This window comes from Poecilia formosa, unplaced genomic scaffold (assembly GCF_000485575.1).
Source record: "Poecilia formosa unplaced genomic scaffold, Poecilia_formosa-5.1.2 Scaffold265, whole genome shotgun sequence".
Taxonomy (NCBI): domain Eukaryota; kingdom Metazoa; phylum Chordata; class Actinopteri; order Cyprinodontiformes; family Poeciliidae; genus Poecilia; species Poecilia formosa.
In genome coordinates this window covers 2,714-20,519 of record NW_006800204.1, presented here as the reverse complement: position 1 = coordinate 20,519, position 17,806 = coordinate 2,714, and the positions used below count along the sequence as shown (strand labels likewise).

The 17,806-nt window shown below is 40.1% G+C and overlaps 2 protein-coding genes across 2 annotated transcripts in view; both read left to right on the top strand.

Moving 5' to 3' along the window:
- Positions 1–5,036: 5,036 nt before the first annotated feature.
- On the top strand, positions 5,037–17,171 carry LOC103150874 (von Willebrand factor A domain-containing protein 7-like). Its single transcript, XM_007570643.2, has 17 exons — positions 5,037–5,604; positions 5,678–5,873; positions 6,126–6,211; positions 6,305–6,398; positions 6,501–6,629; positions 7,551–7,737; positions 7,812–7,981; positions 9,199–9,311; positions 10,039–10,155; positions 11,363–11,536; positions 11,646–11,781; positions 12,524–12,676; positions 12,767–12,853; positions 13,673–13,782; positions 14,149–14,307; positions 15,669–15,968; positions 16,095–17,171. Exons 1-17 carry the CDS (start codon positions 5,407–5,409, stop codon positions 17,094–17,096), a joined length of 3,411 nt encoding a protein of 1,136 aa, XP_007570705.1. The 5' UTR covers positions 5,037–5,406; the 3' UTR covers positions 17,097–17,171.
- A 374-nt stretch (positions 17,172–17,545) lies between these two features.
- Positions 17,546–17,806, top strand: part of LOC107838495 (histidine-rich protein PFHRP-II-like) — a 2,347-nt gene continuing 2,086 nt past the window's right edge. The window contains exon 1 of the mRNA XM_016680973.1: positions 17,546–17,593. Within this exon, the coding sequence (XP_016536459.1) occupies positions 17,546–17,593 (48 nt within the window). The remainder of the gene's footprint in view (positions 17,594–17,806) is intronic.

Here is a 17,806-nt window from a genome sequence, read left to right as displayed (position 1 = left end):
TTTTCAAGGTTTTTATATAAAGTGGTGCAGCTTAATGTCTCATTGCTCTGAAACAGAAGTAATTGTAGTTAGAAAAGAAATTGTAAAATCATCGAAGTAGCTGCCTTTGGCAGATATAAAAGCTAAACACATTCATGGTTTTGTCTTCAGAAGGTTGTTCCAGAAGTTCCCATCAATGTGTGGCACCTGAACGTTGCTTTGGTTTCTTTCTCCTGTCCAGTTTACGTCTTATCCTTTCTCCTAATAAATGGTCAATGTTGTAAAGTCTAAACTCATTTCAAGGCTCTTGAAAAAAACCTTGAAACTCATTTCAAGGTTTTTATATAAAAACCTTGAAATGAGTTTCAAGGCAACTCCAAGTTTCACATCCAAGTTTTGGCATAACTTGGATGTGAGTTTTGGGTCAATACTTGGTTTAGGATGAACCCTGACCAAGGCCGTGGCAGCCATTTTGGTTCAGGACGCCTCCCACTCTGAAAAGGTTCCAGAAACCGACTCCGGTCTCCGGTCTCTGTGCTCGCAGGCGACATCAATACTTTTGAGGAGTGATTATCAGATGCTGGCCAGTTTGATGACAGTTGGGCGCCTCGCCGATCCGCGGTCACGCTGCTCGTCTTCCTGTTCGACTCTCAGTCTTTTCTCATCCAAAACATTTGATGTTTGGTGCTTTTCACCAAGCATCTTACCGTTTGACACCAGGCAGAACGTAAAAGTTGATCTTTGGTCGGATGTGACCGGCAGACATCAGCGGAGTGAAAAACAACGAATGTTAGAGCTGCATTGTTACCCTCAAACCCTCAGAGGATGAACCCGATGGACGCCAGGCCTGGTTTCATCTCTTCATTCTAAGAATGATCAGATCCGTTCCAACCAGCTGGACTTCCTGATACCAGGACCGGTTCGTCTTCAGGGTCGGATTATTTACGCTCAGAGTAAAGATGAAAACCTGCAGCTCCTGTTTGGATGACGCACAAATTCCTGCATGACTCAGTCTGCTCCCCTGAACAACGTGCCCAAGGCTCCATGTAACCTTTGACTGGGCTGTCGACATTCATTGAGTTTTGACCTTTTTGCAACTTTATTCTTGAAGGTTTGGTGACGATCCACATCGGTTCTGATCCAGGACGGATCAGTAAATTCAGTTTCACTTTAGGATCCGATTCTAATGGGGAAAATAAATATTCAACACACTTTCTCAAGTTTCCCTTCTTATAAACCAGTTACATTTACTTAACTGTTTTAAAATAAAAATGTACTTTTAGGAGTATTTTTTACCACTTTTTACTTTTACTTGAATAATTTTATTATGAAGTATTTCTACTCTTGAGTAAAATTTCTGGATTTTCTTCTCGTGTTTTAACCAAAATTCACCACTCAGACACACCTGCAGTTTCTGCTAAAGTTTAATAATTTCTTTTATTGAAATAAACTGATTTAGAAAAAAAATCTGCTTAATTTAGTTAATTCTATTAATTATTGTCATTTTGATCCTTAAAATATCAAAATTCCCACTTAACTTTATATTTCGGTCTGTCTGATGATGTCATTTTTAATACTAAATTATTGATCATTTAGTTTCTCAGTACTTCAGTAAACTTTTTACCAAATACTTTTTTAGTCTTGAGTAATTTCTCGGACGGCTACTTTTTACTTTTACTTGAGTAAAAACATGATGAAGTATTTCTACTCTTAGTTTAGTATAATTTTTGGATACTCTGCCTCCTCTGCAGTTCACCCAGCTCACCTGCTGGTGGCGCTGTTGAAGGCAGCCCGTCCAGGGCAGCTGAGGCTACCATGTAGCTCACCGCCACCAGCGGGGGAAAGGCCGACTTCATAAAACGATAAACGGATACAGGCCATTTTCCGTTTTTATGTAATCCAGAGAATCACAACGTTTGATTTGAAACTAATTCTCATTATTTGGATGGAATAAGGCTGCGTTCCAGTTACTGTGGCAGGAGGAAGTCAGGGCTGGAGCCCACAGACTTTACCCAGTTTGGACTTGCAGTAAACGTGGCTGTGAAGAAACAAAGTGAAGAAACCTGAACAACTTTAGGTGAGTCCAAAGTTGTTGAGAGATTTATTGTTTTTGTTCTGGTTAATCCTAAATTAATTTCCCTTTGCGTCCCGATCGGCGCGGCACCAGATCTGACGTCACTGCAGCTGACTGTGGTGAGTTTCTCTGGAAACGTCAGAAAACACGAGAGTTAAAGGTAAACCTAAACCTTAAGAAGAACAGAAACCAGGTGATGGGATAATATGTGCACTCAAGCGAAAAATCGTGTTTGACATGAAGACAGATGAGGAGGAGGAACAGATGTGTTTTTGAGCAAACACAAAAAACAAGGAAGGAAAACATCTTAAAATCTCCTTTTCATTGTGACATAACAGAATAAACACAGTGGTGTGATGGAGGGACGCAAACCTTTTACCTCCAGTCGTCCTGCCTCCGCATTCCGGGCGTACCACACGGCGCACCGCGCGCCGCCGCGGTTCCTGCAGCACCAAAATGATCTCTGGGATGAACTTTGTTAACCCGGCACCAAGCGGACGGGCCAAACGGATCCTGACCCGCCCTGCTCACTGTGGCGTTCCGCAGGGCTCCGTTTTCAGCCCACTGACTTCCAGCGATATTCCTGTCGTTTTGCTGATGATGTCCAGGCGTTTTTCCCTCTTCTTCCAAATTAAATTTAAAAACTGCACATTTTGTCTGGATTCAATTATTGAAGGAAAAACAACGATAGAGATGAAGCAGATTCTCGGCTCTCTTGGTTATGTTAGTGAAATCTTTGGCTAAAAACCTTCAGCTCTGGGAAATCCTGCCTCCTCTCTGGTTCGTTCCTGTTTCCAAACTCAGCCTATTGTCTGTTTTTTCCAGAAACGTAAATCTGACTCCAGGTTTTAGTTTCTTCTCGTCCAGATTACTGCGTCGCTCTGAGCATCTCACCAAAACCTCCCACAAGGTTCCAGTCAGTCCAACATTTAATGTTAATAATCTATGAATTTGTTGCTGTTATCTCACCTTGGTTTGGTAAAAATAATTACAGCATAATGACAAACGTCTCCATTCCCACTTTTTGTTGTCAAAGAATAATGTAAAATATTAGTCTGTCTCCATTCAAACCTGGTTTTCTCTGTTGAATTAGTTTAACACCAGAGTCGGCTATTAATTCATTACATTTACCTGAATAATGTTTTTTAAATGTACTTTTAAGAAGTATTTTTACTTTTACTTGAGTAATTTTGCTATGAAGTATTTCTTGTCTTACTTCAGAAAAATCTCTGGATTTTCTTCTCACTGAATGAAAAAAAACCTGAAAATCCACCAAACTCACACCTGTCTGTTTTTTATTGAATGAATTTGGAAAAAATTTATTTTGAGAAATTTAATTTTTTTTTGTTAGTTACAGAAATTATTATCATTTTGTTTTCTAAAATGCCAAAGTTTCAACTTAATTTTATACTTTGGCCTGATGCTGTAATTCATAAACACTAAATTATTGACAATTTGACCAGTTACTCAGTAAACATTTTACCAAATACTTTACTTGAGTCTAATAATATTTGGATACTTTTTCCTCCTCTGGTTTTCACTCAATCACTTCCTGTTTAAATCCTTATTTCATTTCTAAATTGATCCTCTCACTGCAGTGAACATCCTTTAAAACATTTCTCATTGGAGGAAACGTCCCAGACTTTGACCAAACATCCGTTAAAAACAGGAGATTTAATTTCCTGCGTTTAAACTTTGAGTTTAACATTTTTAACTAGATGTCGTCTTCCAACAGACAATGAAACGATGAGTCTGTCAATGAAAGCTATAAATAAATATTTAATCTCCATGTGATTCCAAATAAAAGCCTTTTCTCTGAGGTGAACAATGCTTTGGTTCTGGAGAATGAGGATGTAAAGTGTTTTTGAGCGGCGCGTGAGACGCCCTCCTCTGATGGAGATATAAACGATCAGCCGTGGCGTCGGATCAGCTCTGCCTCAACGCTGCGCTGCGACATCCAAAGGTTTGAAGATGCTAAACATTACTTGGCTTTTTAAATTACATTCCTTGGTATTTAGTTTAGTTTGGTTAGATCTGTTTAATTTTCCTGTAACACTTTATTTCATCACACTGCAAAAACACAATCTGATCAAGTTTTTCTGGTCTGGTTTCTGCTGCAATAAGTAACTTATCAACCAGATATAGGAGCTTTTACAAAGTAAATAACTGATATTGATGAAAAAGTTCTGCTTCCATTAGCAGATAAGTTTAGTTATAACATGACAAAAATGTATTTATCTGCCAAAAGAACCAGAAATTTTTCATCAATGATCAATAATTGACTCAAAACAAGTTTCTGTCTTGCTGATCAGTTATGGTTAAGTTATTTTGTCTTAATTAAAGCGTAGTCAGATATTTGCAGTAGAAACCAGAGCAGAAAACTTGATCAGATTTTGTGTTTTTGCATCAGAAGCATGAAGTTTTTGTGACTGTTTGGTAAATGATGACATTTTAAAAGTTGCATTAAAAGTGTCACTATTCACCAAATGACAACATTTAGTCACACCTTCACACAGTTCTGATCATTTTCCTTAAAGTTAATTTTCTTTGGTGATTAACTGACAATTTGATTTAAGTTTTCATCAGAGACTCAGTCAGTTTGGGAACATTAATTCATCATTTGGTTTCTAGCAGCTGTTTGTTTCCTTTAAATGTTTAAGAAGTTTAGAAAATGAAAATAGTTCCCCTGAAGCTACAACAATGTTTTAATATTCAGCAGATTTTTTTCAGAACCTTTTCTGAATAATCCAGATTTTAAAGACACAGAACCTGTCATGATTCGTGGTTGTGAGTGGTGAGGGAGACGCCAGTGAAACCAGGTAGTCATGATGAAAATAAAGATTTAATGAAGAACCAGGAGAACAACTCAAAATCCAAAATCACTGGCAGCACAGGGGATAGAAACAGACGTTAGACGAGGACCCGACAAGAGACAAAGACAACAGGTGGGTTAAATACAAGGGAGGTAAACAAGGGAACGAGACACACCTGGGAACAATCAACGTGGAAACACAGAGACTCACAGGGAAACAGAATAACAAATAAACAGAAAACTACCGATCCTGACAGAACCATTTATTTCCAGTGTTTGTAGCTTTAGTATGATTAAATGTGATTTTTAACGTATTAAACAGAAATACTGGGTTTGTAAGGAGACAATATCCTGCAGAAATTTAAAAATAATCAATATTGAAAATATAATTTTTTATTAACTGATTGGTGGTTCTTAAAACTGCAGTTTGTAATTTTTAGAAAGAATATTCTGTTTTGCATGAAGCTGCCTCCATGTCCTGTTTGCTGCAGCAGCAAACAGGACATGCAAGGGCCACGTTTGTGGCCCTTGCAGCTCCACCATGGCAGTCGGAGCCTCTCTACGCCTCCTGGCAGCGTTGCTTCTCACCCTCCCAGGTTTTGCTCAGAGCTTCATGCCGAACTCCTTCTTCTTCTGGACGCTGAGTCATCGTGACATCACTCAGATCGCGATTCTGAGGAAAACAGCCGAGGTTTGCCGGGACGTTGCTGCTGCAGAGGGCAGAAGCTTCACTTTGGAGGTGACTGACCTGGAAGTGATCTTCTGCTGCTCAAACATCCTCAACATGATCTGGGTTTCACTTTTGCCCCCAGATAACCGACACACTGACGGTTAACAAAGTCCAAATGGCCTGCTCTGTCCCGCTGCCCAACTTCCCCATCTCCAGCGAAATGTTCCAAGCTGCAATCAACAGCGTTCACGACAGCAGCGACGCCCTGCTGACACCAGACCCGGCCTTCCACTTCCACAGCGAGGCCTTCCTCACCGGCAGGGGTCTCATCACTCAAGGTAGAACTGCAGCACACAGTTAGAGAAATGTGAATCATCAAATTAACAGAGATAAGGGTTGGAAATATTTCAGTGAAAGTCATCCGTATTATCAAAGGTGTGAAAGAAGCAACGATAAACGCTCATAGTGAGGCAGACAGAACTTCTTCACTGAAACTTAATCCAGTTCATGACACCAAATGGCTTCAGTGATGTTGCATCTGTTCTACGTCTTTCCTTTAGTTTTTCATGACTGTTTTGTCAATCCTTCAGGATTGTCGGCTCTAAAAGCTTCTGTGAAGGAGCAAAACTTTCAGTCAGCCAGAAACACTCTTGGAAGAATCTGTCACACCCTCCAGGTGAGGCTTGGGAACGACAGAATCCTCTTTCTTTGAAACCAAGATACTTTTAACAAATATTGTTAATATTTTTATTTGTTTTTCCATCTTTAGGACTTTTACAGCCACAGTAACTGGGTGGAGTTGGGAAGAGCCGCCCCTTACAGCGCTTTGATCAGGCCAGATCAGCCTCTGGAGAACCTGGCAGGTAAAACGCTGCAGGGAATCTAAAGCAACAGACCTGGAGGTTTAACAACTCTTCTATTAAAATGAAGAACATGATAAGTAACCAGCATTCTGAATGCATCAGGTCCTGATGTTCCAACCTGTAGGAGCTGTGCTGCACTGAGCTGCAAAGACAACATACTGCCCGCAGTCCTGGAGAAGGGACTTCTCACCTCAGGCTACTACAGCGCCGAATCTCCAGCAAAACCTGCAGGTAGAAACTTTAATTCCTCTGGAAAAATCAAACAGTTTCTTCCGTTTAGTGTCCAGAGGGGTGACTGAACCAACCCTGAACATTTCCAAATATTATGACTGTAAGGGGCATAACTGAGATGCGGAGTGAAAGAAACACACACACACACACACACACACACGTGTTTTCATGAAATATAAGGACACATGACAGAAATAGGACAAATGGGTACACACCCTTTTAAAGCTTCCAGAGGCCTGAGAATCAAATGTTTTTCCATCCACACTTCCAGGAAAACATTCATCTACTGAGATTTTAGCTAGCTATTTTTGGCATCTGGTTCTTATGCAACTTATCAATCAATCAAATTTTATTTGTATAGCATATTTCAGCAGCAAGGCATTTCAAGGTCCTTTACATAATTAAAAAAATAATAATAAAAATAAAAACAGCATGTGACATTGAATAAACAGTAAGAAAGAGAAGGAGATTTTGAAAAAAAAAAAAGATAAAAACATACTTTTGTTACGGAATTTAAGCGCCTGTCGTCGCCGGACTCCGCCGTCCATTTAACACAGGTGTTATCCAGGTATTATCCAGGACCCGTCGCCTAACAGGACAAGGACTCCAACCTTGCAGCACCAGGCTCCGTCCACCTACCACGCGAATTTTTGGGAGCTTATTGGTATATTGTCTGTTTTATGTGACTTATGAGGACATGACTCCACCAATCCTGGAACATTTCCAAATATTATGACTGTAAGGGCCATAATTGAGATGTGGAGTGGCAGAAACACAACCAGACGCACACCCACATATTTGTCCCGTTGTCCGAATTGACCCCCATTTCCTGCTGGTGGTGATCATTTGACTGATGGTCACCTCGTTTCATCAGATTCTCCGTAAGTCTTACTGATCTGAATTTATGTGTATTTTTTAAAGGTAAGTTCAGCCACGGTGGTATCTATGACCGGACGAGCAGAACCGAGCCAACCGGCGGTATCAACAAGGACACGGACTCGTCTTCTCACGGGCAGCTGCACCGAACAGCGGCGGACCTGGCCGTGGACGACACAGTGGACTTGTTGGAGGACATTAGACTTGCTATCGGAGACAGAACATTCCTGAGGTAGGAAACGCAGTGAAGCCTGCTGCGTCCCAGCGTCCACTTGTGAAACCTGATTGGTTCCTGTGTCCCCACAGACTGATGGACATCTCACAAGCACCTGCGCTGGTTTTTGTGGTGGATACCACGGGTAGTATGGGTGATGACATAGCTTATGTCAAAACAGTCACTGCTATGATCATAGATGAAAGAAGAGGAACACCGATTGAGCCCTTCGAATACATTTTGGTCCCTTTCAATGATCCAGGTATCCAACCAACAGAGGAAAAATTACCGTTTTAATTTATTCCCAAGTTTGGATCCAAGTCTCCCCTCTATTTCTGAAAATGTGGATAGCTGCAATCAACAGTCAGATGATTAGATAGTTCACACACCTGCTATAAACTTGTTGCATCTCTGATAGAGCTGTTTACATTGTTACATGACTGAATCATCTACTGGTAATAAGAGCAACAAAAAATAGTATGCACTGGACTAAATATGGAATACATCCAAACCTATTCATGACACCCTTTATTAAATCAATTTATCTTAGGTGTAGTTCAAATAGCTAGAAATTAAATTAAATTTTTAGGTATTGGTGAGTGAACCGGTACTGGGCTGATTCTGAGCCTTCAAAACATTTCAACTGGATTAGTTTCCTTTAACTTATATGTTGTTGTGAAAATAATGTTTGTTTCAGCCACATAAATTAACAAACTCCAGTCCTGGAGGGCCGGTGTCCTGCAACTTTTAGATGTGCCTCTGCTGCACCACACCTGAATAGAATAATTAGGTCATTAGCAAGGCGCAGTAGCCATGTAGCTTGATGTAAAAACATTTCACCAGATCAAACGTTGAGAAGTTTTAGTTACTGTTATCAAATGTTATGAAGCCAAAAACACTCAGAAACACTTAGGGCCAACCAAAAGAATCAACTTATTTAAAGTTAAAACTCAGTTTCACACAAACACAAAGACGCTAGCATAAATGTTTGGCTGATGAACTGGACCGTTTAAGGTTGATATCAAGCTAATGTTCTGTTAGCAGCTCCACAAGTCTTTTTGATAAACATTACATTACCAAGAGACATGAAAGCAAACATTTACCTTGTCTTTTTCTGTTCTCCCTCATTCTTTTCTCTGTCCTTTTTTGGGACATTGTTTTGCAAATTTATCTTCTATCAGTGATTTGGAGGTTTGGACGCGATCGGTACATTGCACGGCAGTTCAGATCACCGGCCACTAGGGGGACCACAAGAGCAATTTATTTTTTCTTTTGGCCCTCATAAAGAATGATTTCTACCTGATTAAATATATATTTAATCAGGTAGCAGCAGAGGCACATATTGTTTAAAAAAAAATCACAATTTTATAATTAAATTGTGTGTTTCTGTTAATATAATCACAGAAATTATTACTTAAAAAAATATTTTTAAAAAATCAGCCCCATTTTGGGAAGTTCACAGTTCTACCTCCTCTGCAGAATTTGGTCCAGTGACGAGGACAACTGATGCAGATGAAATGAATACCAAGATAAACAGCCTGACTCCTCGTGGAGGTGGAGACCTCCCGGAGATGAGCATGTCTGGACTGAGAGTGAGTCGACACGGGATTTTAACAGCCTCTAACTGATTTTGAAAAATTTGTATTTTTTATTTTTTATTTTTTGGTACTTGTATGAATTATTGACATTTTGGTCTTTAAAATACCAAAATTTTCATTTATACTTTGTTCCATCCGATAATTTTGTATATTTTAAATAATAATAATAAATAATTGTGTAGGGCTGCACAGTGGCGCTGTTGGTAGAGCTGTTGCCTTGCAGCAAGAAGGTTCTGGGTTCAATTCCTGGCCCCAGTCTTTCTGCATGGAGTTTACTTGTTCTCCCTGTGCATGGTGGGTTTTCTCCAGGTACTCCGGTTTCCTCCCACAGTCCAAAAACATGACTGTCAGGTTAATTGGCCTCTCCAAAATTGCTCCTAGGTGTGAGTGTGTGTGTCTTTGTGTTGCCCTGTGACAGACTGGCGACCTGTCCAGGGTGACCCCACCTCTCTCCCAGAACGTTAGCTGGAGAGGCAGCAGCTCCTCCTGACCCACTAAGGGACGAGGGTGTAAAGAAGATGGATGGAATAATTGTGTAATGTTTAAATATTAATGATAATTGAATCAGTTAGTACTTGAGTAACTGATCCAATTAAGAAAAGTGATTTTTCTCTTTTCTTACTTTTACCTGAGTAACAATATGTTGAATTTGTGCTACTGGAGGGTAACATTTCGGTCTCTACCTGTCCTGTAAATAATGATTCTTGTCTTTCTCTGACAGCTTGCCCTCACAGCAGCTCCTCCGTCTTCCCTTATTTTTTTGTTCACTGATGCTACCGCCAAAGACGCGTCTCTGAAAAATGCTGTGACCGCTCTGATAGAGACCACGAAGTCTAAGGTACAATACAGATGAATGCAGACTTTAAGATTCAATGGCAGACAACAGATGAGGCCTAATGGCCAGTACGAACTTTAATTGCATTATTTTCCAGTTTTCCAGTTCCTACAACTCTTAAACAAGTTTAATGTTTCATTTAAGATAATTAAACAACAACAATAATGTTATTTGTATTGTAATACTTATGTGGATTTGTTGTTTAAGTTTTATTGAAATGTAAACCAAATTGGCATAATTATCAAAACTACTTAATACAGAAAAAGTATGGAGATATTTTTTTGTCCATCACCCAGCTCTACCTGCTGTTGCTAACCGTTACGTAGCAACAGCAGCTAATACCTGGCAGTGAGGCTTTAATGTCTGAGTGGAGGAGCTTTGACCCACTCTGGTTTGCAGAACTGATTTAATTCAAACACATTTTTTAGCATGTTTGACATCATTCCACATAATCTTAATCAGAGTTTAAACTTTGACTAGGACCCTAATCAACATCAGTTGAGGTGTGAATGCTAAGCTAACTCTGGTCCTCCAAACCTCGGTCTGGGTTCTGTTGAAGTAAACTCTGGTTTGATTTGAATGCCAAGCGGACCAGAGACCGCTCCAAAAGCAGGAAGTGGACTACAGCAGAGGGCATTCTGGGTAAAAACAAACAAAACAAATGTGCTAGCCTAGCGCCAGCGGGAGAAATGTCTCCTGGTCTTTAGCCAAAGACTAGAAAGAAATCCTTCAACCGCTAAAATCTGACGCCTCCATCTTGCTTCCATCTGGTGAAGAAGGAAGTTGCTCTCAGTGTTTTCAGAGGTTTTTGTATTGTTTCCTTTAGAGGTTCTTGGTGCAGCGCCCCCACAGGCCAGGAGGGGAACAGGTTGGTTTGACTCAGAGCAGAAAGATTGGACTATCAGGAGGGAAACATCCTAAATTTTTCCCATCAGATGTAGTGAGACACTCACTTTCCAGAAAGGTCCATTTTGTCCCAAAAGTGTTGAGGATCATCAGGATGCATGTTTGTCAGTTTCAGATCAGGTTGTTTGGGGTCAGCAGTGGCAGTGACCCCTGCAGACATTGAGATGTCTTAGAAATTGTTCTATAATCCACACTGATAGACCTCAGTTTGAGATCAGGAAGTGATTTCTTTCTTTCTTTCTGCTTCGCTTTGTTGAAAATGCACACATATGGCTGGTGTTTATTAATCCTCCTCTTCTTCCAGGTCTTTCCCATCCTGACCAATGTTCTTGCCAGACGTCGCAGAAGAGCTGTAGTTCCTTCCAACCAGCTGTATCTGGATCTGGCCCAGGCGTCTGGAGGTCTGGCCATTGAAATCTTCAAGTCCGAGATTTCTGTGGCAACTGCTATTATAGAGTCTTTATCAGTCGGAGCTGTGGTGAGACTCTGAGTCCGAACCTTGAATATGGAGAAACGAACAAGTCTCCATGTCGTTTCCCGCTCTGTTTTTCATCGGCGCAGCAGGTTTCCTTCCCGTTCTCTTCCAGGTCACCGTTCTCCAGGCGGCGGTGGATCCCGGCACGCCGAGAAATTTTACCTTCCTCGTTGATGCGACTCTGAGCTACATCCTGATTTACATCACCGGAGACTCATCTCTCACCTTCACTCTAACAAGTTCAACAGGTTCAGTTCAATACAGTCAGTTTTTGACCTGATACGGCTCCATCTGCTGGTGGCCTGTTGTAATAACACAAAGTCTTACCAAGTGTTTTATCTTTATTTAAAGGGATGTGCATCTCTGGCAGAGCTGGGTAGTAACTGGTTACAATTACTTGGAAAAAATGTACTTTTAGGAGTATTTAGGATTTTTACTGCACTGTGCTTTTTACTTTTTCTTTCTATTCTGAATATTTCTTCTCATACTTCAGTGAAATTTCTGGATTTTCTTCCCACTGAATGAAAAACAAACATGTTTCAACCAAAAATCCACCAGACAGACACACACCTACAGTTTCATTAAAGTTTTTATTGAAAGAAACTGATTCAGAAAAATGTTTTTGCCTTATTTTGTCATTGTGTAATTATATTTATACGAGTCCCTTTGGTCTTTAAAACACCAAAAACTTTACTTTATATTCTGGTACTGATGGTGTAATTTTTAAATATTAGATGATTGTAATATTAGGTCAGTTACTCAGTACTTGCGTAAACATTTTACCAAATACTTTTAACTTTCATGAAGATTCCTTCATGTTCAGGTGTCATCAGTCTTCAGGTCTTCTAACAAGATGTTACCAAAATATCTTAGCACACTTGAAATAAAACAGAACAAAATTACAACTAACTTTTTTAGGCAGTACTGGCTTATTCACTTCTTTTGTTTATATAAGCAGCTACATTTATTAACATTTATTGTAACTTCCAGGAGTTTCTCAGAGCTCCAGTGAGTCCAGAGGCTCCCTGGGATTAATTTCTACAGCAGGAAACCTGTGGGTGTTAAGCCTGAACTCTGAGATCCAGGCAGGGCAGTGGGCGATCACGATCGACTCCAACACCGCCTACACAGTCAAGGTCATAGGTGAAGAAATTAAGGTCCGCTCAGAGGCCTTAAATCTTTATTTTGTTTTCCAAATCTGAGATTTTTTTTCTTTTTGTGTGAATGCATTAGGTCGAAGTTCCTTGAACTTTGTCTACAACCTCGTTGAACCACAAGAGGGCACCAATGGCAGCGTCATTCCCAAGGCAGGACGTCCCGGTCAGAACCCAAAATATCAGACATTAACGCTCCCGAAGCGACTCAGTCTCTGATCTCAGACATTAATGCTCCTGAAGCGACTCAGTCTCTGATCTCAGTGGCATCCAAATGAAACTCAGGATAAAAACTCATCACCTGTGTTAGCTAAGCCTCCATTCTCGATACCCACTTCATCTACTCAGAACGATCACCTGCATGATTATCTTTAAAGTTTGTTGGAATGGTCTTATCCTAAACCAGGGGTGTCAAAGGTGTGGCCTGAGGGTCATTTGTGGTCCTTGGACTGTTTTTTGGGCCCCTGACTGCAGTTTAAGATTTACTTTTTATTATTTCCAACATAATTTTCTTACAGTGGAAAATGTTGCGGACAACACAAAGTATTTGTCTCTTTACAACCAACTTTTAGAATAAGTAGAATCACGTCTATCCAGGGTTTTTTGCTGAAAAGCCAACATGGCTGCACTTAAATGAGCTTTTACTTAATTGATTAAATTTGGCTAAATATAGAAAACATTTTGAAAGAAAGTGACCCAATTTTTGATTTTATAATTTGTTCAAACAAACTTGAAAAATAATTTGAAAACTAGATGCTGTCATGTTGTGTGTTTAACTGGACCCAGATAAGCTGAGGCAGCAAGTCGATCTGAAGATTTAATTAATGCAGCAAACATGCAAAACCCTTCCAATCTACAGTGAATAACATCTTTCTCCTACAAAACAACAACAAAAAAAAACAATCAAATGACTTTATTTGGTGTATTTCAGTTTGGACACCTCTGTAAACTCTCTGAGTGACTCGGTCTCTTCTCTCATCGTTAGGCGGTAACGTCACTCTGTGGGTCACCGTCACAGGAAGTGACACAGCTACAGTCAGAGACGTCACTCTGTTCGACTTCTCCAGATCGACACAAGTCGATGGATCAGTCCAGGTATGCAACGTTCTCTTTGTAGATCAATTCACTTCTTCAAGAGATTAACTCCAGATTATGACCAAACTCTTTCAGGCTGCAGTAAAATCACAGAAATTAAATATCAATTCAGCAGGAAATAGTCTTAATCTGGAATGCCTCAAGTAGTCCGATTTCTGAGAAAAAAACAAATATTATGAGATTAACTTAAGATTTTTGTTTCTTTTCAGTGGCTCTAATTCTCTAATGTATAAGACACACAAAGCATAGTAAAAATACTTTACTGTATGTAAATAATACAGTTTTTAATGCATAATTTGGTGGAAACACTGAATAGATTGGGAGCTGAATGACAAACCAAGCTTTTGTGTTTTGTTTTTTGGACAGTCGATAGGAAAGAGCGACTATCTGGTGGCGTTCAGAGAAGTCCCGGCTGGGAGCTTCCTGGTTCGGCTGACAGGACAGGAGACGAACTCTTCCTCCACACCAAACAGCTTCCAGAGACAGGCTTCCACACAGATCAGAACCTCCAGTCTCTCTGTTACCGTCAGTACCTTTATGTTCACTCCGGTCTGAAAGGTGTGTCCACCACTGTGAAATATGCAAGAACGGACAAACACCATGGTTATCTGAAGGATGCACTTCCTGTAGGGCGGTTTTCTCAAACTGTGGTTCCCAGACCACTGGTGGTCTGTGAGCGTCCCTTAGTGGTCTGCGGGATACTACATGTAAACAACTGTTAATTTGTCGTGACTTGAGCTCAAAGTGCAACGCTACAGTTAGCTTACCAAATTACTGTGTTTAAAAATAGTAATGGATAAATGGCTTAAGACTGGGTCACAAAAAAACAGAAGATTTCAGTGGAAAGTTTCTCTGGGTGAGTTGCAGAGGTTTTTGAACACTATTACGATACATAGTATGTCCTATGTATGCAGATCTAGGTCTGAATGCGATGTGATGGTGACGAGGCGGTGAACAGCGCTGCACCCCACGCTGACTAACTGCATTTTAAAATCTAAAATAAAATTATTTATGTTGGGAAACATAAATAATTTTGCTACCTGCGACGGATGACCCATCGCAGGTAGCAATGGGTCACCCCGCCTCTCGGCCGTTGAGATCTGGAGAGGCACCAGCACTCCTGGCGACCCCAATGAGATAAGGGTTTAAGAAAAAGGATGGATGGATGTTAGGCTACCTACTGACTGAAAGAAAATGTCTTTTTTTGCCAACTCTACTCAAGTCTATTTTTCTTTTATTATGCTTCTAAATTACAAATAACCCTAAAATGTTTTTAGTGCACACAACACTTAGAGTTTTTTTTTTACTTCCATGTGTTTTCTATCATTGGAAACCTTAGAATCCAAAACTTGTCATGGTTTTATTATGGCCAATCACATTTATGAAACAGCAACACCCTTCACACAAAGACAGTGAGTGACTTATACATTTCAGGTTGTATTAGGATGTTGTGTTATTGCGGGGACAATTTCAAGTTAGGTGGTCCATGAGTGTTAGTTAAATGGGGTAAGTGGTCTTTGGTCTGAAAGCTTTAGATATATAGCACTAGAAAAAAAGGTTTGGTTTAGTTACTTTTTTTTAGTACATTTCCTAAAAGACAAAACAAAATAACACATATGTGCACATATATAGTTTTACTCTGGAGTTTCATAAAATGGACAATATAGAGCTGACTTCAGATGTGATCTGATTAAGTTGATTACTATGTTGAATCAGTGTTTGACTTTAGACTTGAATTGAATTGAATTGAATTGAAATCAGTCCTTTTATTGGTCGAATTGATTACTGTGGTTACCCCAACAAAAGATGATTCAAGTTACCATTTTTAAGCAGAATTACTCCAACAATTTAAAACCAAACATTTGTATTCCTTTCCTTTATGCCAGGCTCAAGCTGACAGCCAGAGCATCGAACCTGGCTCCAGCATTTCCGTATCTTTCACCGTATCCTCAGAGGAAACTGGGACATTCACCATACAAGCCAATAACGACCGCGGCTTTACCACTGCATGTCCTTCTTCGGTGAGGATCGGTGCAGGTGATGGTGGTCGAGCCAATGACACGGTGACCTTAATAGCTTCAGCTGACGCTGCTTCAGGAACAGATGTTTCCCTCACTATTGTTGCTGAGAACGCTGCTGGGACAGACATCAACTACGTTGTGCTCAGGTTTTCAGTAGCTACCAAGGTGAGACATGACACAGCTGGGAATGTTCAGAAATCACAACTTGTGTTGAACACAACAACAAATTTGGAGGGTTATCGGTTTTAAAAATTATTTTTCCTTAACCTCGTTTAACCCTTCTCTGTCCAGGTAACTGACCTGTCTGCTCCAGTGTGCCAGGTAGTCAGAATGTCAGGTGTTTGTCCGGCCTCTCCTCTCCTCTGTGCATCTGTCCAGTGGGAACTTGTTGCTAATTTCACAGATGGAATCACTGGGACTGGAATTGAAACCATTTCTCTCCACCAAGGGAATGGTACATTGAGTACCAGCAATGTGGTTGGAGTAGCGGGAGAGAATATAGTAGAAGTTTCTTACAGCTCCACCTGCTGTTCACAGAGTGTACAGCTAGCTGCTGTAGACAGAGTGGGAAATGTGGGCACATGTGCAGAAACCGCTATAGCCCTAACTACACCTGCCCCAAGTAGCACATCTTCGCGTGTGACTAACGTCAGTCACATAACCACAATCATTCCTGTGCTCAACTCCACTTCTGCTTCTACACCAACACTTATCACCAACAACACAGCAGGAGTCCCATTAATGCTCAAGATCAGCAATACTCCTGTAACGACAACAATACTAATGTCCAACACCACTCCTGTAACTACACCAATGCTCATGACCAACACCACTCCTGTAACTACACCAATTCTTGTGACCAACACCACTTCTTTAACTACACCAATTCTTGTGACCAACACCACTCCTATAACTACACCAATTCTTGTGACCAACACCACTCCTGTAACTACACCAATGCTCACGACCAACACCACTCCTATAACTACACCAATTCTTGTGACCAACACCACTCCTGTAACTACACCAATGCTCACGACCAACACCACTCCTGTAACTACACCAATGCTCACGACCAACACCACTGCTGTAACTACACCAATTCTTGTGACCAACACCACACTTCATAATTCAACTCCTGCCCAAACTATGAACAGCTCTGTCGTCACTACAGTTTTTGAAACTGCAGGTGTAACTAACTCAACATCCACTGGAGGGGAACCTGTATGCTTGTCCTATTTTCTGTCCATTGCAGCTATGTTTTGTTCAATCCAAGTATTATTCTTTAATTAGGCAAATTGAAATCTATGTAATTGACTTGAATGTGTCCCTGTAATGGGATTAAATTGACTAAATATTTGTATTGAATCAGCTGTATATTAATTTAGAGAATTGAATTGATTTCTGTTTGGGAGTAAATCATTTGAGCAGATTTTAATTGTAGTTTACGAAGCACTGTTAAAATTGCATTTAATTTGTATTATTTTAGCTTCTGTTTAATATGTCTGCCTTTTTTGTTTGAGAGGTGGAGGGGGAATTCATTCAAGAACTGTTAAAGTGATACTGTCAACTAAATAAACAAATATACTTACAATTGAGAGTTGTCTTATTGAATCTTATTGTAGCAGGTGCCACTACTTGCAGTGCCTTGAATTAATAAATGCATTATGACCAAAAATCTCCCAACTCTTCTACTTTTAGGATGGGATAAAGCGTAACATTTTTACAAGTAACTGGTAACCATGATGGACTGGCCTCTTGTAATGGGCTTTGCCGTGACCTTTGACACCGTATGGCATGGTTTTATATTAGTTTGAACAACATGTGTAATTTTATTTTAGGTTTTATTGACTGCCTTTTCTGTTTTATGCATTTTATCTTTCTACATTTTTATGGGTTGCACTTTGGTCCAGCATCATAATTTTAAGGACTATATGACTGAATCTTGATTGGATCATATTGGAGTTTTATTTTTGCATGACTGGAAAATATATATATATATA